The sequence below is a fragment of the Plecotus auritus genome (assembly GCF_963455305.1).
Source record: "Plecotus auritus genome assembly, chromosome: 1".
Taxonomy (NCBI): domain Eukaryota; kingdom Metazoa; phylum Chordata; class Mammalia; order Chiroptera; family Vespertilionidae; genus Plecotus; species Plecotus auritus.
The window spans coordinates 165,396,739-165,424,081 of NC_137770.1; the positions used below are offsets into that span (position 1 = coordinate 165,396,739).

The 27,343-nt window shown below is 43.0% G+C and overlaps 1 protein-coding gene across 2 annotated transcripts in view; it reads right to left on the reverse strand.

Moving 5' to 3' along the window:
* Positions 1 to 902: 902 nt before the first annotated feature.
* The window catches only part of GTPBP4 (GTP binding protein 4), a 31,192-nt gene continuing 4,751 nt past the window's right edge, over positions 903 to 27,343 (reverse strand). For both annotated transcript variants that reach the window (XM_080682557.1, XM_080682558.1), the window contains exons 3-17: positions 26,362 to 26,465; positions 26,143 to 26,279; positions 24,155 to 24,255; positions 22,616 to 22,708; positions 21,828 to 22,019; positions 19,584 to 19,649; positions 17,269 to 17,358; positions 16,307 to 16,417; positions 13,861 to 13,938; positions 13,479 to 13,530; positions 12,850 to 12,950; positions 6,462 to 6,659; positions 5,255 to 5,320; positions 2,775 to 2,918; positions 903 to 1,836 (exon numbers count right to left, since the gene is read on the reverse strand). In XM_080682557.1, coding sequence (XP_080538683.1) covers positions 1,684 to 1,836; positions 2,775 to 2,918; positions 5,255 to 5,320; positions 6,462 to 6,659; positions 12,850 to 12,950; positions 13,479 to 13,530; positions 13,861 to 13,938; positions 16,307 to 16,417; positions 17,269 to 17,358; positions 19,584 to 19,649; positions 21,828 to 22,019; positions 22,616 to 22,708; positions 24,155 to 24,255; positions 26,143 to 26,279; positions 26,362 to 26,465 — 1,686 coding nt within the window. In that variant the 3' untranslated portion in view covers positions 903 to 1,683. The remainder of the gene's footprint in view (positions 1,837 to 2,774; positions 2,919 to 5,254; positions 5,321 to 6,461; positions 6,660 to 12,849; positions 12,951 to 13,478; positions 13,531 to 13,860; positions 13,939 to 16,306; positions 16,418 to 17,268; positions 17,359 to 19,583; positions 19,650 to 21,827; positions 22,020 to 22,615; positions 22,709 to 24,154; positions 24,256 to 26,142; positions 26,280 to 26,361; positions 26,466 to 27,343) is intronic.

Consider the following 27,343-nt stretch of genomic DNA (forward strand, 5'->3'; position numbering starts at 1 on the left):
AAACAGGCTGGGCGCTTAACGTGTTAGTAATGAGAATCATTGACTGGCCTCCTCCTGCACATCCCCTACTGGGGATCAAGCTTGCAACCCTGGCATGTGTCTTTGTCCAGAATCGAACCCAGGACCCTTCAGTCCACAGGCAGACACTCTATACTGAGCCAAAAATTGAAAACAGATCCCTCCCCAGGAAGTGCTTTTGTGGTAGTATTTGAGTGTTTATGTTATAATTAAAATGTGATTTTCAGCCATGAACTACTGAAACAGGACATGACTACATTTAATTGCTCTTTATGCCACAAAAAAAGTATTTTGCTTTAAAAAAAAAGGTCTCTACTCTCACTTTTTTTTTAAAAATATATTTTATTGATTTTTTACAGAGAGGAAGGGAGAGGAATATAGAGTTAGAAACATCAATGAGAGAGAAACACGGATCAGCTGCCTCCTGCCCCCAACCAAGGTACATGCCCTTGACTGGAATCAAACCTGGGACCTTTCAGTCTGTAGGCCAACGCTCTATCCACTGAGCCAAACCAGTCAGGGCTGCTCTGAGTTTTTTTACAAATTTCAATTGATTTTTTATTTTTTAAAAAAAATGTATTTTATTGATATTTTACAGAGAGGAAGGGAGAGGGATAGAGAGCTAGAAACATCGATGAGAGAGAAACATCGATCAGCTGCCTCCTGCACACCTCCCACTGGGGATGTGCCCGCAACCAAGGTACATGCACTTGACCGGAATCGAACCCGGGACCCTTCAGTCTGCAGGCCGACGGTCTAACCACTGAGCCAAACCGGTTTTGGCTACCCTCACTTTTCTTTTGGCAAAATTGACAATAACTTGTAACTAAACCCTCCACACACAGAAAAAAAAAAAAAAAAAAGAAAATACAAACCAACAAAATAATCAAAACTAAAAGAAGTTTATTTTGGATAAAATAATGAAGACAGAGTACAATGGTACATTGTACAAAAAGACTAGAAAATAATTTAGTGCTGGCATATGACAAACCCACAACCTGTATCTGCAAAGCAGGACTGGCAGCCTTCTGCCCATGGCCACAAGTGGAGAGGTTTTCTTAGCAAGGAAGGACTATTTATATGCAGGGAACCAAACCAAAGTTCCGTCTTACTGAAGAGAATAAGACTTTTCTCCATCAAAAACAACAGTCAAACAAATAAATCTTCCCAGTTCTGCAAATCTGATGCAATCAAAAGTCCATTAAAAGCAGAAACCAGCCCTAGCCGGTTTGGCTCAGTGGATAGAGCGACAGCCTGCGGACTGAAGGGTCCCAGGTTCGATTCCGGTCAAGGGCACATGCCTGGGTTGCAGGCTTGATCCCCAGTAGGGGGCGTGCAGGAGGCAGCTGATCAATGATTCTCTTATCATTGATGTTTCTATTTCTCTCTCCCCCTCCCTTCCTCTCTGAAATCAATAAAAATATATATTTAAAAAAAAAAAAAGCAGAAACCAGTCTACTCAAAGTATTTGCAATATTAGGCAGTGATAAAAATTTCTCACACCTGTATTGTTAAGGGTTAACCATAATTTTGAGGAAAAGGGTGTTTTAGTTATTTCATTGTTATTTCCAGTTTACAGATCATGACTCCAATTTTGTGAAACCATACCATATCAAATGAGAAACAAACAACAGTCCCACCAAACTGCTTCAGCTGAGAAGGACACTATCTCCTGTCCTTTTTACCAGCTTTCCTCTTCCCAGAGAGTAAGTGCTTGGGCTTCATATCAAACACATGCCTGTCTGCCTCCCCTTTCTTCCCCAAGCGATTCATCTTCTTCTGAGCATTCTTCATCATAGTCTTGGCTTTCTTCACCATCTAAAGAGGAGAAAACATAGAACACATTAGGTGCTTACTAAAGACCAAATATCCATATGCATTTTCATGACTGGTTAATAGCCTGTCTTTACAATGTAGGTGTGCTCAGTACTGGAAAACCCAGGTAAGCCCCACTCACTGCTATTCTGAACCCACTGCAGTACCTGCAGGAACTCAACCAACACCTGCATGTGAAGGCAGGAAGAAAATTATAGCCAGACAAGTTTTGTACCTACAAGGAGCAAATATATTTAATGTGGAAGATTAGAGTGTATCTATTGTAACTCCCTCTTGGACAAACAAGAAAACTCAGATTAGGACCCATGAAATTGTACTACTCACACTTGACTAACAAGTGGCAAGACTGATATTAAAATCAGATTTCAAGATGGAGATGGCATGGTGGAATGGAAACCTCAGGTTTCCATGAAGTCGACTGCTTGCCCATTTATTCAGACTTTCTTCTTTACCTGAGTTTTCAAAATGCTGAAACTAAGTATTTTGGGGTTTATTTAATAAAATCAAGTTTCAGCAAGAGACAATGTACATCCAAAGTGTCTTTCCCAAAAGACTGAACAAAAAACTCGGTTGGGTCCCAGCATGACTCACTGTGGGTGAAGCCCCAGGCCTCCAGGGGCTCAGCAGGGGCCATTTCCTAGAACACCCTTAAATGGCTGGGGCCTAAGCTCAGACCACCTGGTGCCATATGACATCATGCTTCTGTTCACCACGAGAGAATGGTGTTCTGTGGGCAAAGCTCCAGGGACACCCAATTGAACAGGCCCATGCATGGCTCTTGGGGTACAGCAAACAGCTAACCCCCACCTGCATTCCCTGCTCCAAAGGACAGCTGAGGGATGAGGAGGTTTTGCCTTGAACATTCAGGTAGCCAAAAGGAGAGGCCATCGTGTTATTAATTGCACATGACAGAGACTAACCTTGACGTCCCGAAGACCAGACACATCACGTGGAGTTCGAGAGCAACTGCGACTCCGGGCAAGAGATGTGGGCGGGACAGAGTCTTCCCGCTTCCTTTTCCTAGTGACACTCCGAGACCTTCTGGCTTGGACTGCATAATGGGCCTGAAAAGCACAAAGAGCACACTTCAGGATCCCAGCCTGGCTTTCAGGCTTAGTGACAAACATGAAATCACTCCAACAAGGGGAGAGGGCACTCAGGAGCTTTTATCAAAGCCATTATCAAATAAACTAAAAAGAGATCTTTGAAATACACCAAGTTAATTTCACATTAATTATTTGTCAAATATTCTTTTTCATGGTTACAAAGCTAATTTTACTCCATTAAAAAAAATTAGAGTTGCCCATTCATCCACGTTTTCCTTTAACCTAGCTCAGCATCACTTCTTTATTTATTTATCTCCTTTATTCCTCCATTTTGGATTAAGCCTGTCAACACTGTGACGAACATCAGAAAGCTCAGGCTTAGGGTTCAGCAAAGCCATGCAGATGGCCACCGAGGGGTTGTCTTTAGCCCCCCAGTTGTCAGCCCTGCTGCCGCTGGCAGTAGGTTTGGGGCTCACCCTCCCCACTTGTCTGGATCTAAGGATAATTCAGCTCCCTCAAAAGGTAGGCAAGCATGCCCTAACCGGTTTGGCTCAGTGGATAGAGCATCGGCCTGCAGACTCAAGGGTCCCAGGTTCGATTCTGGTCAAGGACATGTATCTTGGTTGCGGGCACATCCCCAGTGGGGAGTGGGCAGGAGGCAGCTGATCGATGTTTCTAACTCTCTATCTCTCTCCCTCTCTGTAAAAAAAAAAAAATCAATAAAATATATTTAAAAAAAAAAAAAAAGGTAGGCAAGCAGTAAGTCCAAAACTTAATAAGCCCCCAAAAGTCAGGAGCTACATATGCACATTAAACTACAACTCCACGTGAGCAGGGAATTCTCACTCATTGCTGATGGAAATCCAAATCAGCCGAACCCTTTTGGAAAGGAACTTCAACAAACACTACCCTTTAATTTCATTACTCCACCCCTGGGAATGTGTTGTGAGAAAATAATCCAGAATATGGGAAAGTTCTTTTATACAAAGATGCATATACACCGGAATAACTCACTAAGCAAAAAACATTGGTATTCTAACAGGTACCTGAAATGCCCTTTAGTCGTTAAGATTTCAGAACACAGCTTTGGATGATTTGCAGCCTAAGTTCCCCTCCCGTTGAGAGACTAAATAGCACCTCATGGTTATTTGATAACTGAAGCTAATCAAAGCACCAGGTAAAGACTTTAGTCAACAAAATTAAAGTTCCAGTAAAAAAAAAAAAAAAAAAAAAACACTGTGTGTAGGACAGACAACATTGTTTTGTTCTAACATTTCCAATTTATATTTTTCGCTGACACAAATCTTGTTTTTATTGTGCATTTTTTACACATTAGCTTTCATTCTTTGAGACAACAGCAAATGAATTTTAAACTGCAAGCAATCAAAAAGGCTTAAAATGAAGAGACTATTTATTACCCTAAAAGAAAGTGCCTTTTGCACAATGAAAAGTAGATGCAGCATGTAGCATGTGGGTATGAACAGATTTCAAAAAAAGAAACAGAAAGTTTAAAGTTCTCCGCATAAACACTGGATAAAAAGGCGTGCACCACATGGTAGCCTCGTTCATTTTTGTGCAGTGTAACCACAATTGTTTTCTTTCTAGTTTTAGGAACTTTCCAAATTTTATAAATGAATACACAAATACAATAAAACATCGATAAAAGAAAAAAAGGTAAATAAAAAGCCTCTAGGGTAGCTGCGCACACTTGACATTAACTAAACTGGACACCAGAATGACATCCAGGGAAACCTTCCATCCACCCACAAGGATGAGTTCTAACTGCAGAGGATGGCATGGGCAAGTCTTCTTCCTAAATTCTTCTCAAATGGGAACAGCAAGAACTGACTCTGGCAACACCATCCTGTACCAACAGGATGAGCCAAATGCCCAACCTGTTCCCCAAAAGGGAATAGACAATAGTGTGAATAACGCTGTGTCTGTCCTCAACCAACCACTTCCAACCAATATGTCAGGCTAGTGAAGCTCCTCAACAGAAAATTTGCAGGTTCTAATTTCTTTTTTGAAAGTAGTAAGGAATTTTACTGTCATTACATGTAAGAGATACAAGCTTAACAGAAGACACAAATAAGTTAATTGTTCTCATCCTATGAGACTCCAGGGCCTCTCAGTGAAGGCTCAGCCTAGCTCCCTATGTAGACACGACCCCTCCAAAGCAAGAACAGCAGAGATCTGAGACACTGTTCAAGACAAGGATCAAACACGTCCACAGTAAGAAGATCTAATTTATTTTCTAGTGAACTCTGTGACCCTACAGGTTTCTGAGTCCCTGGTTTTATAGTACAAAGCTGTAACCAACTATGAAGTATCTGAGAGCATCTCTGCACACTCACGTTGTCATTATCATCCATGTCAACCCCAAGATTGCGCATCTCATTCTCCAAGACTTTCCGCTGAACCTGAAAAGAGGGGAAAGTATATTTTTAAGCAAAATCAGTTTGATGAGATGTTAAAAAAAAAAATTGAGGAGAAAATGAGCCGTTTATAATGATCTGTGATACACCTCTTATAAATTTTATCTTTTACTTTGGCCAGTGGTCGGCAAACTCATTAGTCAACAGAGCCAAATATCAACAGTACGATTGAAATTTCTTTTGAGAACAAAATTTTTTTAACTTAAACTTCTTCTAACACCACTTCTTCAAAATAGACTCGCCCAGGCCGTGGTATTTTATGGAAGAGCCACACTCAAGGGGCCAAAGAGCCGCATGTGGCTCGTGAGCCGCAGTTTGCCAACCACTGATTTAGGCTCATGCTGATGTTTGTGGACAGCTCATTAAATCCCATGAAAACTAACATTTCCTGGGCACTTGCCATGTGTAGAACAGTGTACACTTTATCCCTGGATTCTGCACAATTCTGCAGGGGATTCCTGTGTGCATATGAGGTCATGAAGGCAGGTCATGTGACATACCCCCCCAGCCAGTGTCCCTGCAGCACCACTGGTGGATACAGTGATGTCTGCGTCTGCCAAGAACCACTTGTTATAACATGAAAACAGTGTCGAGCACAGGAATACCCATAAGGTGTGTGCACTCTTGTCATTTTCCCTTCTGTCCCACTAAACTTTAACGGCCTCTTTCTTTGGGGAGCTGCCCCCACCTTTTCTATCATGCCCTGTGGTTTGGGGACAACCCACAGGATCTAACCTCACCTGCCACCCTGACGAGAACTGAGTAGACAAAGATGCCTACAGAGATGGAGCTGAGAGCTGGAAAGAACCCCAACCTTACTGACACACTTGAGCCTGAACTAACAGGTCACAGGAGCCTAAATCACCCTCAGATTTGTTAGGTTTCTGTAAATTGCAAGAGTCCTGACTAAATTATGATCTTATGAACTTTGAAAATCACCAAGAAAGGCGTAATAATCAGAAATAAAAGATCAAGACTCAACTAACCTTGAAAGTCAATACATACCAACAAAAAAAAGCATGTTATTACTATACACAGGTGAGAATGTTTTCTCTAGCAATGACTATACGAGAATCCAGTATGGAAAGAAATGGGTCACACCTCCTTAAGGAGACACATAACTTGCCTTCTTAGCAGTTCGTGGCATTCTGGGTCCCTGTGTGTCCTTCTCTTTGGATTGCAGAATTTTCAACTTCCTTTTTTCTCTGATTTCTTTAGCCAGCTGTCGGATTTCCACCATTTCTTCATCTTCGCTTTCTGAATCTCTGTCATACTCTCCAGCAGCTGTTCTGAGCTCTTCTTCTTTTTCTAATTCTTCCAATTTCTTTAAAAAGGGTCATAAACAAAATGAACATTGAAAAACTCAATTAAGTGTAGGAACCTTTCTATGGGAATTAGGTTTCCCCTAAGCCTTTCAGTGTGCAATGGATGCTAGGGTTGTCTCATGTGGGCCTCACACATGTCAGAGCTGACCTACTAGCAAAGATTAAGGGAAGAAAATGAAGATTGCACGAATGCTGAGCTGACAACATATTAATTGCTCAGTGCCAGATCTTTTTCTCCTTTAAAAACAATGAGTGTACACAGTAAGGTTAAAAATGTGCAGACAGACAGCACCTCCCTCAATCCCCTCTCTCCCAGCAGACGCATGGAAGAACCTCCGTTCGTGAAGAACTTAAATCATTAGTCTGCACTGATCTTGTACTATAGTGTCCATTTATCCATCCTAATGTCATCCCCAAACACAACCTCACAGGCTGTACTGTTAAGATTTTTAAATGCATATACGTATATCATAGCCAAATAAGTAAACTCACAGGAATGCAGCAGTCAGATGTGCCTACATCACTATTTACGTGACAGGGTGGGGGCAGAGACTACAACAGCATGGCCAGATTAATCACAGGCCACCCAGAATCCACACTGAGGACAATGGGTGCTGTGCAATGAGAAATGAAAGCAAGAAGCACAATGGAAGTTTAGAGGAGAGTGACATGACTTCTTGTGTGTGTAAGTATGGACAACAGAATATGAAGGGGAAGAGCTGGGGAAACAGACTAGTTAAAGCCAAGGCAGCAAGGATGAACATCAGACAACAGAGAACAGTACTATTCAGAAGTGGAAAAAACAGAAAGTATGAAGGGGGCTTATGTTAGGGTTCATTCCCTTGATACCTGAAGACTGAAAGTATAAATTAAGGAACTGAGGAGAAGAAAGTGGGGAAATGGGAGAAACCAAGATGGCGGCATAGCTAAGCACCTAAACTGCTGCCTCACACAACAATTTCAAAACTACAACTAAAAGACAGAACGGACACCATCCAGAAACACAGGAAAGCTGGCTGAGTGAAAATTCTACAACTAGAAGGAAAGAGAAAAGCTCACAGAGAATTGGAGGTATGGCAAAAGGTCTTTATGCGTGCAGAGAGGAAGGGCGGCTGAGAGCCTGGCTGACTTTCTATGGCGGAAGGGGGAAGGAAGCCCCTGACCGCACTGAACCTCAGTTCTGACTGCACTGAACCCCAGTTCCAGGCGAGCCCCTGGGGACCCACGCTCTTACAGGGGGAATCTGGACTCTCGGGCGGAGACTTGGGAGCCGGGGAAGGCAGAGGTCTGAAGGCGCGCACGTGCCAGTGAGCACCAAGGCTACGGAGGTTGCCACAGGCTTTCCCTAGTGGAAGGGAGTCAGAAGCTCCTGACTGCACTGAACCCCAGTTCCAGGCGAGCCCCTGGGGACCCACGTTCTTGTGGGGGGAATCTGGACTCTTGGGCGGAGACTTGGGAGCCGGGGAAGGCAGAGGTCTGAAGGCGCGTGCGTGCCAGTGTGCACAAAGGCTGCGGAGGTTGCCACAGGTTTTCCCTAGTGGAAGGGAGTCAGAAGCTCCTGACTGCACTGAGCCCCAGTTCTGACTGCACTGAACCCCAGTTCCAGGCGAACCCCTGGGGACCCACGCTCTTGTGGGGGGATTCTGTACTCTCGGGCGGAGACTCGGGAGCCGGGGAAGGCAGAGGTCTGAAGGCGCGCGCGTGCACGCAAGGGTAAGGCTGACGAGAAGCCAAGACTGTCTGCTCCGCCCTGATACTCCACCCCATCCAAGCTGAGCACAGAGGCTATTGCAATTTGGCAAGTCTAATCCTATAAGGCTGTCTCCAGCACCGAACTTCTCCCAGTGTAGACACAGCTGATCCTTACAGCCAACTGGCCTGGAGGTAAATTCTTCCCAGTGATACCAACAACAATCAAGACTTAATTACAGAGAGGAGAAACCAAGATGGCGGCATAGGTAAACACCTAAACTGCTGCCTCGCACAACAATTTCAAAACTACAACTAAAAGACAGAACGGACACCATCCAGAACCACAGGAAAGCAGGCTGAGTGAAAATTCTACAACTAGAAGGAAGGAGAAAAGCTCACAGAGAATTGGAGGTACGGCAAAGGGGCTTTGTGCGCGCAGAGAGGAAGGGCGGCTGAGAGCTTGGCTGACTTCCTCTGGAGGAAGGGGGAAGGAAGCCTCGGACCGCGAGCTGGGAAAGGCAGAAGTCTGAAGGCGCACACGGGCCAGTGCGCACAAAGGCTGCGGAGGTAGCCATAGGCTTTCCCTAGTGAAAGGGAGTCAGAGGATCCTGACTGAGCCCCAGTTCTGACTGCAGTGAACCCCGGTTCCAGGCGAGCCCCTGGGGACCCACGCTCTTGTAGGGGGAGTCTGGACTCTCGGGCGGAGACTCGGGAGCCGGGGAAGGCGGAGGACTGAAAGTGCGCACACGCGCCGCGCCGGTGCACACAAAGGCTGCGGGGGTTGCCACAGGCTTTCCCTAGTGGAGGGGAGTCAGAGGATTCTGACTGCACCGAGCCCCAGTTCTGACTGCAGTGAACCCCAGTTCCAGGCGAGCCCCTGGGGACCCACACTCTTGTGGGGGGAGTCTGGACTCTCAGGCGGAGACTCGAGCTGGGGAAGGCGGAGGACTGAAAGCGCACATGCGCGCAGGGGCGGGGCTGACAGGAAGCCAAGACTGAGACTCCACCCCATCCAAGCTGAGCACAGAGGCTATTGCAATTTGGCAAGTCTAATCCTATAAGGCTGTCTCCAGCACCGGGCTTCTCCCAGCATAGACACAGCTGATCCTTACAGCCAACTGGCCCGGAGGTCAATTCTTCCCAGTGATACCAACAACAATAAAGACTTAATTACAACAAGGCTGTACACACAGTCCACAAAGGGGTGCACCAAGAGTGTCCACCTCAGGTTAACTGGGGAAGCAGACCCACTGGGCCATATTGGAAACCTAGCACAAATATCTACCTTACCAACTCAGGGATTCAGTGAAAATGCGGGGTCAAAGAATCAGATCACAAACGAAAGAAATGGAGGAAAACAAACGACTGGATATAGAATTCAAAACCACCGTTATAAGACTTTTTAAGAATATCCTAGAAAAGGCCGATAAATATAACGAGACCCTCGAAGATATGAAAAAGGACCAACTAGAAATTAAACATACACTGACTGAAATAAAAAATATTATACAGAGACCCAGAAACAGAATAGAGGAACACAAGAATCAAGTCAAAGAATTGAAATACAAAGAAGCAAAAAACACTCAACCGAAAAAGCAAAAAGCAAAAAAAAAAATCCAAAAAGTTGAAGATAATGTAAGAAGACTCTGGGACAACTTCAAGCGTACCAACATCAGAATTATGGGGGTGCCAGAAGAAGAGAGAGAGCAAGATACTGAAAACCTATTTGAAGAAATAATGACCGAAAACTTCCCCCACCTGGTGAAAGAAATAGACTTACAAGTCCAGGAAGCCCACAGAACCCCAAACAAAAGGAATCCAAAGAGGACCACACCAAGACACATCATAATTAAAATGCCAAGAGCAAAAGACAAAGAGAGAATATTAAAAGCAGCAAGAGAAAAACAGTTAATTACCTACAAGGGAGCACCCATACGACTGTCAGCTGATTTCTCAACAGAAACTATGCAGGCCAGACGGGAGTGGCAAGAAATTTTCAATGTGATGAATAGCAAGAACCTACAACCAAGATTACTCTACCCAGCAAAGCTATCATTCAGAATTGAAGGGCAGATAAAGAGCTTCACAGATAAGAAAAAGCTAAAGGAGTTCATCACCACCAAACCAGTATTATATGAAATGCTGAAAGGTATTCTTAAAGAAGAGGAAGAAGAAAAAAGTAAAGAGAAAAATTATGAACAACAAATACATATCTATCAACAAGCCAACCTAAAAATCAAGTGAATTAAAAACCTGAGGAGCAGAATAATCTGGTGAATATAATAGAATCAGGGGCATAGAAAGGGAGTGGGCTGATAATTCTCAGGGGGAAAGGGGTATGGGGGGGTTCATGAAGAGAATGGACAAAAATCATACACCTATGGATGAGGACAGTGGGGGGGAGGTAAGGGCAGAAGGTGGGGTGGGAAAGGGGTGGAGGGGAGCTATGGGGTAAAAAAGGAGAAATAATTGTAATAATCTGAATAAAGATTTATTTAAAAAAAAAAAAAAAAAAAAAAGACTTAATTACAACAAGTCTGTACACACAGTCCACAAAGGGGTGCACCAAGAGTGTCCACCTCAGGTTAACTGGGGAGGCCGACCCACTGGGCCATATAGGAAACCTAGCACACAAAGCTACCCTACCAACTCAGGGAAGCAGTGAAAATGCGGCGTCAAAGAAACAGATCACAAACAAAAGAAATGGAGGAAAACAAACGACTGGATATAGAATTCAAAACCACAGTTATAAGGCTTTTCAAGAATATCCTAGAAAAGGCCGATAAGTATAACGAGACCCTTGAAGATATGAAAAAGGACCAACTAGAAATTAAACATACACTGTCTGAAATAAAAATATTACACAGAGACCCAAAAACAGACTAGAGGAACACAAGAATCAAGTCAAAGAATTGAAATACAAAGAAGCAAAAAACACTCAACCGAAAAAGCAAAAAGCAAAAAAAAAAATCCAAAAAGTTGAAGATAGTGTAAGAAAACTCTGGGACAACTTCAAGCGTACCAACATCAGAATTATGGGGGTGCCAGAAGAAGAGAGCAAGATACTGAAAACCTACTGGAAGAAATAATGACAGAAAACTTCCCACACCTGGTGAAAGAAATAGACTTACAAGTCCAGGAAGTGCACAGAACCCCAAACAAAAGGAACCCAAAGAGGACCACACCAAGACACATCATAATTAAAATGCCAAGAGCAAAAGACAAAGAGAGAATATTAAAAGCAGCAAGAGAAAAACGGTTAATTACCTACGAGGGAGCACCCATACGACTGTCAGCTGATTTCTCAACAGAAACTATGCAGGCCAGAGGGGAGTGGCAAGAAATTTTCAATGTGATGAATAGCAAGAACCTACAACCAAGATTACTCTACCCAGCAAAGCTATCATTCAGAATTGAAGGGCAGATAAAGAGCTTCACAGATAAGAAAAAGCTGAAGGAGTTCATCACCACCAAACCAGTATTATATGAAATGCTGAAAGGTATTCTTAAAGAAGAGGAGGAAGAAAAAAGTAAAGATAAAAATTATGAACAACAAATACATATCTATCAACAAGTGAACCTAAAAATCAAGTGAATTAAAAACCTGAGGAACAGAATAATCTGGTGAATATAATAGAATCAGGGGCATAGAAAGGGAGTGGACTGATAATTCTCAGGGGGAAAGGGGTATGGGGGGTTCAGGAAGAGACTGGACAAAAATCATACACCTATGGATGAGGAAAGTTGGGGGGAGGTAAGGATAGAAGGTGGGGTGGGAACCGGGTGGAGGGGAGCTATGGGGGAAAAAGGAGAAACAATTGTAATAATCTGAATAAAGATTTATTAAAAAAAAAAAAAGTGGGGAAATGTAGATAGCAAATATTTATAAAGCTTTATTTTTCAAAAAGCCTGACTGACAAAAGACAGGATAGCAACTAAAGGAGGATACAGGACTTTGGCTTTTTAAAGATGACAGAAATTTGCAGGCACTCATGTGATAAGAAAAAGCAAACAGGGAGGGGAATGAAACAGGAGGCAGATACTGGTGATGGAGCAAAACTCTGGAGAAGACAAGGAACCAGGCCTGAGAACCAGGGGTGCTGCACCCAAAAGTACCTGCCAACAAGAAGCACCTGTGCACTCACACCCATGGCAGCTCTACCTTCTTCACAAAGGCAGGCTACCTGCTATGATGGGCCAAGGGAAGTAGAGCAGGAGCTGAGAAGGGAAAAGGCCTCAGCGGGAAGAGGATGAATGGCCCTGCAAATGGGCAGAGCACTGGAGTCTCCAGGACACTGGGTAGGAGCAAGCTGTGGGTGACTGGGGACAGGGAGGCTCTTGGGTGTAGAAGTAATGATGGCAACAGGTGCAGGTGAGCCCAAAGTTGTGCATGAGTCATAGACCATTACACCATGAGACCAGCTGAAAGTTGTGTTTGTATTTTCTTGTGGTTGTATTAAAAAGGAATAAAAATGTGATTTAACAAGTGATACAAACCTGCATGATGTCAGGATCAATGTAATCAGCTACATTATGGCCTTCCCAGATCTCAGGTATCTTATCATACTTTTCAGATGAATTCATTATGTCCCAGTATTCTAGAGTTAAAAAAAAAAAAAAAAATTACATTTACAGTAATTTTCAATTATCTTTAACTACCATGTGCCCAAAATAAGTTATAACTTAGGCAAGTCATTCCCCTCTCTAAAGACAACAGTGTTTGTATTTGACACTATGTAAGCAAAGCCACCTGCTTATTAAAGATTCACCCCCAAACATTTCCCAAGGTCTATCAGTACCTCAGGATGAAGTGACCATAAAGGAAAACAAAAATAAAACAAGTACGATATACTCAAAGGAAAAAGGCATGAGTAACAGATAACTGACAACATCAACCTGGCTCCACATTTACCTATGAAAGTTACAAAACTAATCTCTCATCCTTAAATGACAGAAAACTACCAGAAAGGAAGAAATCTCAGAGCCCTGCCAGCATACAACCTTTCATGTTTAAGAAATTAACAAAAGGTTGGAAGATTTGTGCTCATTAAAGCCCTTTCACACTTTTCGGAAACACTTTACACGAAACTGGCATTTTAAAATAACTGGTACATGCAGGCCCTTACTTTGAAGATCCAAAATATAATCATCTCCCAGTTCCAGTTCAATATCTCGTTCCTGCAATTTTAAAAAACACACAATTATGATCAGTTCTATATGGCCCTTCAGGTCCAGAATAGCTGAGCCCCTCCTCCTTGTTCCTGTGAAATAACCTCCTCTCCAACCTAAGGACTAATCCTCTCCACACCTGGTACTCAGCTCCTACGTCCAGTAGGACAGCTGTTGTGCCACATACACGAGGGTGGGAACCTGTGTAGGGTTTCAAAGCCATGTTCTCAGAGTGTAATGGTGCTATTGGCCTGTTCATGCTCTAAGTCTCCATCCCTCATTGCAAAGCCTTTCTGCCCATCCTCACAAGTACACCCAGTAAGGTTGACAGTGACCTACCCTCTTCCTTTGAGGCTCCCCAATCTCCATTCTCTTCCTGCGTGCCACCACTCCTTCTGGGATGAAAGGGGGTCTCTCCTAAGAAGATATTATGGGAAATATTTATGTAAAACACCTTGCTGAACAGGAAAGAAACACACAAATGAAAAACTAAGAGTAAATTCTCCACCTGCAATAAATATATAAAACCACACCCAGGCCAATTAAAAACCAACAGATGATTCATGGGGAGAGGGGAGGGTGCAAGGCCAGTTTGGACATGTTAGCCAGGAGGCCTAAGAGCCGATTCTAAAGTTTATTTAGAAAAAATAAACATTAAGGTTACAAAGAACAATTATGAACAAAGGAAGCAACATGAGAAATAAAGCACATCATGAACAAAAGGAATTTAGATATAAACGTGAGATAAATGACTAGCTACTGAAAAGCAGAGCTGGATAACTACCTCTACCTGCTTCCTAACAAAATAAATGCATAACTAAGTGAAGACTTTTATTCAAAACAGGTAAAATTAAAAATAAATGAAACCATCAAAGTATAGAATAAGAACTATTTTTGGAATGGGTGGTGGGTATTGATATGCATGACATCAAACCAAGCAACCACAGAGAAAATACTACTATATGCTAATAGTGTAAATGTATGTACTTTCTCTGAGCTTAAAAAGGAAATCCTCCAGCCTACATGTGTGGCTCAGTCATTGAGCATCAAACCATGAACCAGGTCAGGGTTTGATTCCTGGTCAGGGCACATGCCCGGGGTTGTGGGCTCAATCCCCAGTAGGGGGCATGCAGGAGGCAGTCGATCAATTCTTTTTATCATTGATGTTTCTTTCTCTTCTTTCTCTCCCTCTCCTTTCCTCTGAGATCAATAAAAATATATTAAAAAAAAAATCCTCCAATGACAAAATAAAAAAACAAAACAAAGACGTTTTATAGTACAAAACCCTTTTAAAGTATATAACCGTCTAACCACTAAGCTGTACACCCGAAACTAATACAACATAATACTGAATGTTAACTGTAATTTAAAAAAAATATATATATACACCAGTCTAATTACCTTAATATAAAAATTACAAATCAATGAGTAAAATATAAATGACCCAAAGAACTGAAAAGGCCAAGAAGCCCATCAAAAATGCTCACCTGCACTAATCATTAAAGAAATACATCACAATGGAACCATCTCTTAAAAAATTGTAGTAAAATCAATATACAAGATTATATGTATTTCAGGTGTGCACCATCATAATTTGACACTTATATACATGACACAGTCACATTACTGTCCAGCCAGATAGCAGCCATATCTTTAACCAGTTGTAATCCACTAGACCAGGGGTCCTCAAACTTTTTAAACAGGGGGCCAGTTCACTGTCCCTCAGACGGTTGGAGGGCCGGACTATAGTTAAAAAAAAAACAACAGCTATGAACAAATTCCTATGTGCACTGCGGGCCCGGGACGAGTCGGCTGCTAAGCAGGACAGGTAGTGGCACCTGGCGGGCTGGATAAATGTCCTCAGCGGGCCGTTGTTTGAGGACCCCTGCACTAGACTAACAGTTGTCAACACCAAAGGTGCAAGGAACCAGCAGCACTATATATACACACTAGAGGCCCGGTGCATGAAAAGTCATGCACTGGAGCCCTCAGCCCAGGCTGCCCCCTCTCACAGTTCGGGAGCCCACCCTGCGATCAGGGGAAGGCGACGCCTTATCACATCTCTGCTGCTGCCACTGCCGGCAGCTCAAGCCTTGAGCCGGCCCTCGGTGGCTGGGCAGCTGCCATCCGAGGCTTGCCTGTGCCTCGGGCTGGCCCTGGCGGAACTGAGGGGACTGGGCGCCGCCATCTTGTGGCTGTGGGTGCCTCCATCTTTGAGGGCGTGGCAGCCAATTAGCATATTCCCTCCTTATTGGTTATGGGCGCCGCCATCTTTGCGACTGCATGAGGATCAATTAGCATATTCCCTCTTTATTAGATAGGATAAGGCATTTTGGAGGACAATATTTTCAATGCCATACCTTAAAATCTCTACAGATAGATTTGCAAATTAAAAAACAACACTATATATAAAGATGTGCACTTGAGCACTGTCTACTAGCAATTAATGAAAAACTTAAAAAACACAAAATTTGTGTTTAAAATTAAAAAAAAAAATGCTTTTATACCAAAAATATTTCTGGAAAGATAAACAAGACAGAGTTAACATTAATAGGCCTGTTGGAATGAGAAGCAGGTTTTAATTTGGCACCTCACACTCATTTTGTCTTTTTCAATATATATGGCAAGATTTAGTCTGAGTGAGAGAACTCAGGCCCGCTCATGACATCCATTTATGCATGTATGTGCAACTGCATCTGTGGCCCCTGGACGAAGCATTGTGGCATGTCCAGTGTCAGTAACACCATAATTCCATCTCAAGGTGTCTCTGGAAGAGCAACCTTACCTTATCATCTCTTTTGTTTGGCATAGCCAAATGCAATCTGTTCAGCACCTCATTGACTTTATTTCCTTTCATTTTGGTTTCAACTCGATGAGCCAAGAGCCTGTCACAAGCCTAAGAAAGTGTGAAAACAGGGCATGAAAGTCACAAAGCATCCTGCAGCAGCCTCCAGGGAGGAACCAGCAACCAGAGACTATGTATGTTCCAAGGTTTGGAACTGGCTAAGCACTTCTGCTCAGTAGTGACATCTGGTGGCTAAGTTCCCAGGACCACATCAAGGTCCAGTACCTCCCCTGGGCTAGACCCTACTCTCCAGGATGGAGGCTCCTCTTTCTCCCTTTCCAGACCAGGTCCACACTGAGGCAGAACCCGGAGGCAGCACCACCACACAGCTGGCCCCGAGTAACCCCACAGCCCTTTCTGGGACCTTCTTCCACTACCAGCGACTCCGTGCTAACCAGACAGCTCCCTAACTTGATCCACATCCCCCATCAGGACTCTAACTAGAGCAACTGAGCCCGGATAAAATCAACAGTATCAGAGTTGCCCTTTTCATTTCAGGTAAAAATAACAAAATAAGAATGTTAGAATCATGCGAAATCTAACAGGAAGTGCTTCCTTAAGCTGTTCCCACTTTTATTATTTTTTTCCTTCTACTTCTGAACAGGTTCCATGGAAGTACTTTTCAGTCCAGCTCCCATGGAGATATTGGCAGGTTGAGAGAAACAGCAGGCAGTGAACAAAGTTAAAACTACCGGAGCTGGGAGTGAAAGCATCTCCCAAAGCCCCACTTTCGTTGGGGTGGGTGGGACCATGGCTTCAGCGATGGCACCTGCATTCATGCCTTCTGCCTAAGCCACCACAAGCACTCACCCGGAAAGAAAACTCTTTTCCCACAACTGACTTTTCTCAAACAAGAGAAAGACAGTAAAGTGCTCGACCCCTGCCTACGAGGAAGCACTGACCTCTGTTTTCACTTTGATAACCCCTTCCTCCGTCAGGGTGCTGGTCTCTATCACAGGAAATCCTTCAGCCTGCAAATCTATAAATATTTTCTGGGAATATAAAGGAAAAATGAGAGACATGTTATTTTCAAGTTCCCATGAACAAATCTTTACTGTTCCTCAACTGGGTGTTATAAATGTTGCTTAGCACAACACCTGTGGTTTGTTCTAACTCTTTTGAAGGACATCCCCCGAAAACAATTATTTATTTTTCCCTACATTATTCTGTAATTAAGAAAATACAAATTACTAGGAGGATCAAACTAGACTACAGCAAGCAAACCAGAGGCTTTCTAGAATATTCTGAGATCTTACCTTCCAAAAAGAAACTTGGCAAGATCAAGATTTTTTTTAGAATGTTTTCAAAGTTTTTTTTTTTAAAATCCTCACCAGAGGATGTATTTATTATTCTAGAGAGAGAGGAAGGGAGAGATAAGATAGAGATAAACATCAATTGGTTGTCTCCCATACGCACCTAGATATATGCTGACTGGGAATCTAACCTGCAACCTTTTTTGGTGTATAGGATGACACTCCAAGCAACCGAGCCACCCAGCTGGGGCTCAAAGCTATTTTTAGTAAAAATATTTAACCTCCACAGCCTAAGAGAATTTCTTAGAAAACAACACAAAATGTTGACGCATCTAGCTCCTTATAAACCACCAAGACTCTAGGTGAAAGGACCTCGTTTGTGTGCCCTTCCCCCATACACAATTTCGTTGAGAAACAGTCAACCAATCCAGCAATCGTTAGCTTCGTGTGAATAAGACCTGCTTCCCTACTGGAAAGAACAGTGTCCAGGGGAATACCAGGGTCAGAGAGCCAACCTCACTACTGACTAGCATGTGACCTGAGTAAGACACTCTGCATCTGCCTAAGTATGTGGACATAGTGTCCATCACACAGTAACCTACACTGTTGCTGATGAGTCAGAGCACCGCTGAGTACAGGCCACAAGATAGTGTTATCCAATTAGCATTGCAATAGTGCCCACTGTCACCTACTTCTGGATTTCACTAAATCTTCCCAACCATATCACTGGTGTAAAACCAATGGTGTGACTGTTACTTTAGAGAGGTGGTCTCACACGTCAGGGCTGCTAGGTGGTGAGGCTGAACTCAAGCATGTGTAACATCAGAGCCTGAGCATCTGGTATAAGGTTCACTCCCAACCTTCCTGGTGTCCCCAACTTTCCTTACTTCTCCACCCTTCAGTGCTTTTAGACAGAAAAACTGAGATTATTCAATAGGTACATGGGTCCTTTAAAAAAAAATAAGTGAATTACCTGGTGGCGTGTTTATACTAGTACTAATATAATTAGCAATTTAAAGAATACACCACAGATCCCCAAGGAAACAAGCATGACTGTTTGAAAAACTCTAATTCTCACCAAGCATTAAATGTCCACATGACACAAGGGACACTGGGAAGAGAGGAGCATGCCCCTTCCTCGAGACCCACTCAATGGAGCATGCTCCAAGACATGTGGCCAGCTGCAGTCATCATTCTACTGCAGTAGCTCCCAAACCTCGAGTGTGTACCCATCACCAGGGGGCTGTTCAAGCCCAAGCCTGCTGGGTGTCCCCGTTTCTGATTTCAGAGGCCTTGCATTCAGAACATATTACCACAAGAAAGTAACGTTGGCTAATGGTCACGGTCACAACCTGAGAACCATTGTTCTAGTGCAAAGCTTCTCACAGCGCCTGTCCTGAAAGATGCTACTACAGAGGGCTGCAGGGTTCCATTTGACAAACCAAGGCTCACATTCTGTCTCTTGGAAAACTTCAGCAGACACTACAGATTCCGGTCCTACAGTGCCAGATGCTCATTTTCCTTCATTCACTCAGTTTCCAAACTCACTTCATCAAGACTCCATGCAGGAGAAGCTAACACTATGAAACCCAGCTACCTAGAAACATACTCTGCGAAGTGCTGCTCCTGTGCACATGCTGCCGAGGCCTGAGCTACATTTCCTTTAAGGCCCTGGTGTAGAACAGTCCCTTCCTATGTAAGCACATCTTCCGGAGGTTAAATGTGCCGACCGGTTGCACACATGGATGCTTCCACAGCCTCTAACAGAGCAGCCATCAGGAAATTTCAGGTTTAGTTGTTACTAAGAGGTTTGTATAATGTCATGTTGACTGAACTACCAAGGATACTATCTCAATGTAAAATCAAAAACCAGACGAGCATTGCTATAATTCTTTGTAAACTCTGGCAGTCTAAGATGAGATTTAGAATCGGTAAGAAATATTAAAAGTATAAGGGTGACTTACCTGGTCATCTTCTGGAAGCTCAGCTATTCTCTTTACATCACATTTGTTTGCTACAACTATAAGAGGCTAGAGCGAGAAGAGAAATAACAAGGTGATTACCACCTTCAAACTGCAGGTCATCAATGTAGTACTGGTCATCACACTCACCTTGTTTATTTGGGGTTTTTTGCTCTTTATTTAAAAACATAACCAGATGCATCTTGGTAGTTTATATTCTCTGGTTGTCATTTAATCTCAAAATAAACATTGGGAGCATATGCTCAGCAACAGTTTATTGAAGCCATAACATTTACAGGATTCTCAAATGGGTACAATACAAATCTTTCATAAAAATTATGATGCAAGGTAGAATACATTTTTAATACTGGTACAATGGCAATAGCAGCTTTACAAATATTTATCTATAGGATTTCTATAACGTTTTTAATAAACCTTTATTACACAAGAATGACTAAGTCATTTAAATTAAAACTGATATAGTACACAATGGTTTAATATTAGAAACATAATGAATGCCTCATAAAGTATTTTGTACAAATGCTCAACTACTCTATTTTCAGTGATCATTTCCTTTATTCACACATAAATGTAGCTAACTGGTTAAAAAAAACTTTTACTGGATGCACATGTTTCTTAACTATTATCGGTTGAATTTTTTATCCATAAATGTGCTGTAAACATAAATGTGAAGCTCATGAACAAAACAGTACCCCCAGGTCTGCTTTCCAGTCTGGTGACTTTCACAACACTATTTGGCACCTCAAAGCACTATTTATCTGTGGAAATAGAGGCATTCTGGGAAAATGCTAAAGTATCTTCTTAGCCTAAGCCTGTGGTTGGCAAACTATGGCTCGCGAGCCACATGTGGCTCTTTGGCCCCTTGAGTGTGGCTCTTCCACAAAATACCACAGCCTGGGCGAGTCTATTTTGAACCAAGTGGCGTTAGAAGAAGTTTAAGTTTAACACTCACCTAATGAGAGTATCCCTTCCTCAGGATACTTAGAACATTAGTGATGGGGATCCTTGACAAAGCTATGATAAGTGTCCACTGTTAAGTACATGTATCTGACAAACTGGGGGCTACCAGAAATACCCGGCAACTTTGTAGGAGACTGACTGGTAGGGTCACCAAATAAAAATACAGAATGCCCAGTTGAATTTGAATTTCAGGTAAACAATGAAAAATTTTTTTTTGTTAGTCCTCACCTGAGGATATTTTTTCCATTGATTTTTAGAGAGTGGGAGAGAGGGAGGGATTGGGAGAGAGAAACATGGATGTGAGAGACACATCAATGGGTTGCCTCCCACACCCCTACTGGGGCCGGGGATCAAACCTGCAACCCAAATACGTGCCCATGACCAGAAATTGAACCCATGACCTTTCAGTGCATGGGTCAACGCTCTAACCACTGACCCATACCAGCCAGGGCAGAATTTTTTTTTTAAGTATACATATGTCCCATGCAATATTTGGGACATAATTATACTGAAAAAGTTATTTGTTATTTACCTAAAATTCAAATTTGATTGGTATCACGTATTTATATTTTCTAAATCTGGCAACCCTAGATTGTCAGGAAAGAACAAAAATCGAGTTAGGTGTGCATTTACTGTTATTGAATTAGGCTACTGAGGACAGAGTATCAGGTCTCATAGTGAACCTGCTATAGACCTCAAAGAATCCTTCGCAGGGCACTGCGGAAAATACAAGGTTCAGGTTGAAGTCTTCATGAAATTTACATTTAGCTGTATGAATGTGGACAACTGACATCAAAATAATGAAATCTCAGACTTCAGTGAGCCAGATATAACTATCTACCTAAGATGCTAGAGATGATACATTCTAATTTTTAAGGTCACATTGGACCCTTTGTTCCCGAACCTTTTGAAAAATAGCTGGGTTTAGATGATGTTCTTACCTCTTAACTGTTTATGATGAACACAAATCAAATCTAGAGGGTTTTTTATTGATCAAGTTTGTAGCACTTAATGGATGCATAAGCTTTACAGGCTGAAATACTTTTCATTACCTGAGAATACCCAAGATGAATGGGAACTAGGTTATTGTCTTAAGGTCATAAGTGCACCTACAGAGTACAAATTAGAGTGATCTAGTTAAATGTGAACAACCTTCCCAACCTAAATTGGGTAATTCCAGGATAAACATCACTTTGGAGATTGTTATTTTCTGTTGTGTTCTCTTATTGATCATGCAAACTAGAAAATATCCAAATACCCACTCACCTTGTTGACAAAGAGAGGCCTGATGTTCTGGAAGAGCTCCAGCTGCGCCTGCAGCCCGTGCCCACACTGCTCAGACAAGTCCATCACGTACAGCACTGCGGCACGCAGATGGGCCAGGGCCGTGATAGCCTGCATTTCAATTGTGTTCCGATCCTCCAAAGGGTGGTCCAAAATCCCCGGGGTATCTACAACCTAACGGTCAAACTCGTCACTCCAAAGCACACTGCTCACAAACTTGCTGTCCAGCACATCCTACAGGTCACTGACAACACTAGTTAATGAAACGTAGGTCTCCCAGCTGATCATGATAAAATAAAGCAGTAAGGGGAAAACGGGATGGAGGACCTGCAGAGCTCATTTAGGAACTAGCAATGACCTTGAGAGAATGCCTCTCTGCTATTAGTGACACCATGAAACAGAACTGGAATAACTGGCCAACATGCCCACGTGCGAGGAACTACTTCATCATTGATAAAAGTCAAATTCAACTGTGGAAATACACGGCTTCACGCTTTTAAATTAGTAAGTGCCATTTCTAATAACAAGGTCAGAAACAGTGACAAGGAGACTTTCCTCAACACCATTGTTAACATAATGCAGAAGCCTCCTGGTAGAGAAATGAGGGCACTCCTGGCAACCCTAAGAGTCTACTTCCAACCTCCTCATTCTCCCCACCTCTAAAAAGGGCACTAAAGAAGACTCTTCGATCCCTGTGCTGTAGGAATCAAAATCATTCCATTAACAAAACCACTAGGACATCTGTTCCATTTAAAGATAAGAGCTCTTACCTGCCAGCGCAGATACTTATAATCCATGTGTCCAACAAACAGAGATTTGGTGGTAAATGCATAAGGCTGGACATCCACATCTGCTCTTGTCACCTGAAACCAATCATAGTGTTCTACACTTTATTTCCTCTCGCACAGTGTAAAAATACCCCAGATATGTTATCAAGATTGTTATGGTAGGAGGAATAAAGCTCAAGTGAGACTTCCATGGTTAACTGCTGAGGACAAGAGCTACCGTGCTTCAACAGGGTGACGGTCTCCACTTCCTCATCACCGCCCATAGTAGAGAGAAGAGCCTGAATCAAGGATAAGGAAGGCGAGGCAGGCCCAGTTGGAGGACACCCACCAGCTTTTCCTTGCCTGCCCCGGCCCCTGCCATGCCCACAACAACTTTCTTTAACGAAGAAAACATTCTACACCTGCAATGTCCATATGGGGCCTGCTAGCCACACACTGCCCATGAACTCTTGAAATGTGGTTAAGTGCAACCGAGAAACTAAATTTTTTAATTATTTAATTGAAAAGATATATTTTTAATTGATCTCAGAGAGAGGGAGGGGGAGAGAAGAGAAACATCTATCAGCTGCCTCTAGCACTCACCCCAAATGGGGAGGGAACCCTCAACCTGGTATGCGCCATGATTGGGAATCAAACCCGCTACCTTTTATTGTACAAGACAACGCTCCAATCAACTGAGCTAAACTTGCCAGGGCTATTGTTTAATTTTAATTATTTAAGTGGTCCCGTCTTTGCACCACAGAACTGGCCTTCGAGTGTTGGAGACATAGCTAGGACACTGCAGAGAATCGGCTTGTCACTATGTCAGCACAACTTGTGGACAAAATCTATAAATCTTAAAGGCAAAGGTGTTTTTGGAAACAAACAGCCACATGTAAGTATATGAATGTAACAATTGTTTATTGGTACATGAGCTATTGCTGCTTATGAAATGACATTTTAATAGCTGTTTCTGCTCTGCTCAGGTCCCTCAAAGTCAGGTAAATTGCCCTGAAGCACCAAGTTACTTAGGTAAATAGTGCCCTTGAGCCTCAAATAATAAACTCACTCAAATAAGAAAGACTCAGTACTCCCCATTACATGGACCAAATAGTTTATGTGAAAGCTGACATAGCAACTAAGGGGACAGTACCCAAGAAATACTTTCAGAGACTGCAAGTCCCATTCAGCAAGTGCAGCCTGCCAAAGTGAACAGCAGGCCGCTGGCACCAGTTCCCAGAACATGCTAAGACAACAAGTCCTGAGAGAGGCTCTGTGTGTTAACAAAAATGTACTTTAACATCTCAAACCTCTTAAAAATTTGTAGGAAGCACACAAGAATAAAAAAATGGTTTCTGTAACAGCAATATAAATCTAGGATCAGACAAACTCAATTCTCCCTTCGAGGACACAATGTTTTAAACCCAGGGCAGGACCAACTAAAGGACTAACTAACCGTCCTCCATCCCATGCAGTCAGAACATGGCAGCCCCTTGGCCTCAGGTCCTCAGTCACCGGAATAATTATCAGAGACAGACCAACCTTATTGATGAAGCTGGACTTGCCGACATTCGGGTACCCACATAGAAGCAGGGTCCTCGTGTTCGGGTCAATGGTTGGCAGACGGGACAGGTGCTGACGCACTGTAAGAAGTTCAAATTAAATGTGCTTACTTTCACAAGAAAAATTAAGAAACTCAGTTTTTAAGATCTGTTTCACTTACACTCCAATACTGTGATTATATTAACATCACTCCAACTTTTATAAGATGAAGAAAAAACAAATGAGCCCTAGCCGGTTTGGCTCACTGGAGTGTCAGCCTGTGGACTGAAGGGTCCTGGGTTCGATTCTGGTCAAGGGCATGTACCTAGGTTGCAGGCTTGGTCCCTGGCCCTAGTCGGCAACCAATCAATGTGTCTCTCTCACATCAATGTTTCTCTCTCTCTATCTCTCCTCCTGCTTTCCACACTCTAAAAACCAATGGAAAAATATCCTCAGGTGGAGATTAACAAAAAAAAGAAAATACAAATGAATAAAAAAGGGACCATCAGCAGAGGCACCATGGTATAACGGATAGTATTTCCCAAATCTGGCTGCACCAAGAATCCCATTCCTAGGCTGTACCAGCTTGGTATTCCTATCTAACAGGTCCATGTTGAGGTAAAAAAGACGTCTAAATGTCCAGGTGACTCTTAACTGAAAAATATTTGGAAAAGCGCTTTTGAAGTGAGTGTGCAATCCATCATTTCTGGTTAGACAGAGGGCTGCTTCCAAGTAATGACTACTACACAGGGGCCTGGTCTGCAGTGCTCATAGCACCACTGACACCACTAGGCTACCCTGAAGGTTAAAGCAATTACTGGAAGCACTGTCAAAGCAGCCAAGTACTGCAATCTTATAGCAAACTAGTGGCCCGGTGCATGAAATTTGTGCACATGGGTGGGGGGGTTGTTCCTCAGCCTGGCCTGCACACTCTCCAATCTAGGACTCCTCGGGGGATGCCCGACTGACGGTTTAGATCCAGTCAGACATCCCTCTTGCAATCCGGGACCACTGGCTCCTAACCGCTCACCTGACTGCCCCTAACCACTCTGCCTGCCGGCCTGCTGGCCCCCAAATGTCCCCCCTGCTCCCCCCTGCTGGCCTGATGGCCCCCAACTGCCCCCGCCCCCCGCTGGCCTGCTTGCTCCCAACTGCCCCCCCCTCGCCACCTGATCGCCCCCAACTGCCTTCCCCTTATGGCCTGATGGCCCCTAACCACTTCTGCTTCAGCCCTGCCACCATGGCTTTGTCCAGAAGGTCTCCCAGTCTAATTAGCATATTACCCTTTTATTGGTATAGATTATTTGCTGGATGCTGGGAGAGGGGGAACAAAACCACCTGAGTTAAAAACAGTTGTAATGAAAATTATATGAACGTAACAAAACAAAGAACTGTTTCAATAAAAACCAGACCATGTTAATTCAGATGTTGTCCTTGTACATGAAATTATCAGGTAACAAAACAAGTAGCAGTTTGATGCTATCATGTTACAAAGAAAAGCATTTTTTAAAAAAAGTAAATAATACATAAAACTAGGAATCAGGGGACTCCTTCCCCCTCCCCACATGGGAGTCCATTCTGTGGGACTCTTTCCCCCACCCCACGTGGGAGTCTGTACTTGTTCTTCAATAAATCTCCACCTTTGCTATACCAAAAAACAAACAAAAAACCTAGGAATCTTCTTATTTTCCTACATATTTTTGGTATTTCCCGTGATTTATAATGTATATGTCTTACCTACTAAATAGGAGAAACGTAAGTTTTCTTAATAGTGTTACTAATTTGTAAGTATTGTAAGTGCTAGTTTATTTCTCAATAACTGGCCTGTTAGAATTTCTTATAGAATAGACTAGGAAAAATAATTCGCCCTGTCATCTCTAAGATAAAACAAAAATAAAACAAAACATTTCAAAAATAAGTTTTTGACAAGGATCAAGTACCTTAATAGAATGCACTCAAGGCCATTTTTGCTTATGTATGACAAGTACCTTGTTCCAAATACTCCAAACTCTGTTTCTGTCTTTTGATAATAGTGCACATTCGCCCCAAGGCAGCACGCTTCAGCTGCTTGCAACGGTAGAGGGAGTCTCCATATTTCATAAGCCGCACATAATCTTTAGCAACACTTAAAGAAATAAAAAAAAAACCACGTAAGTTATTTTCACTTTTGACAATTTAAAAGATAATATATTAGGAAAATACCTTACTTGTCCACTAAATTCTTGGCAATATTTATTTGCCCCAGAGCCAACTTGTAATGATCTTTATCATAGAGAATGTTCATCAAATCAGCATAAAATGGATGGATATCCTGTAACAAAAAAAAAGCAAAGCAGTTTGGCACAAGTTTCCCATCCCTATTGTACATAATACTTGAAGAATAATTTCCTAGGGAAATACATCCCACCTTTCCCTCTCTTCCCACACCCGTAGCATCTCTCCCCAGATCTCTCTCCTGGCTAACGTCTGTCCGGTTCTCTGAGAGAGCAGAAGTTACAGGGAAGTAAGTCTGGCAGTCACCTCTGCCCATCCACTGACCTTCATCACACTCCTGTAGGAGAAGTGTTCTCGGATCCAACCAAGGCCTGCTCCATCCATGCACTGGGCCCTGCCCCTTACAATTCAAGAACTGAGCTCCAGATAGTATTCCCTCTCCACCTACCTGGCCATTCCCTTCAGCCTGTAAACATATTATTTCTCCCCCAAAATTTTAAGTTTTGAAACTCCCTTAGGGTCCCCTCCCATCCTTCCTTTCCTTTGCTCCCCCTTCTTGGCAAATGTCTATTAGGAAGAGAGGTACCGAGTCTTTTCTTTCTCCCCATTCCCACAACCCAAACTAGTCAGGACTGTCTCTACTAAGGCCGTCAAAACAGCTCATCACCACCAGTGACATCCAGTTCTCCTTTATCTCACCAGACCCTTTCCCACACTTCCTGATGCATTTATTCATCTGGTCTCCAGGATCTTCTCTTTCACTGGCTACTTCTCCAACCCCCTTGCTGGCTCAAGCTCCCACCCCAATGCTAACCACTCACACTCCCCAAAGCACTCTTCTTGCACTCATTTCCTAGGTGACCTTCCATAGGTTCTCACACATCTACATTTTCACAAGTCATATCTGGCCATCTCCAGGCCAGACCACTTATGAACTTCAGACTGCTCGGCATTTCTGCTTGAACATCTTACCCA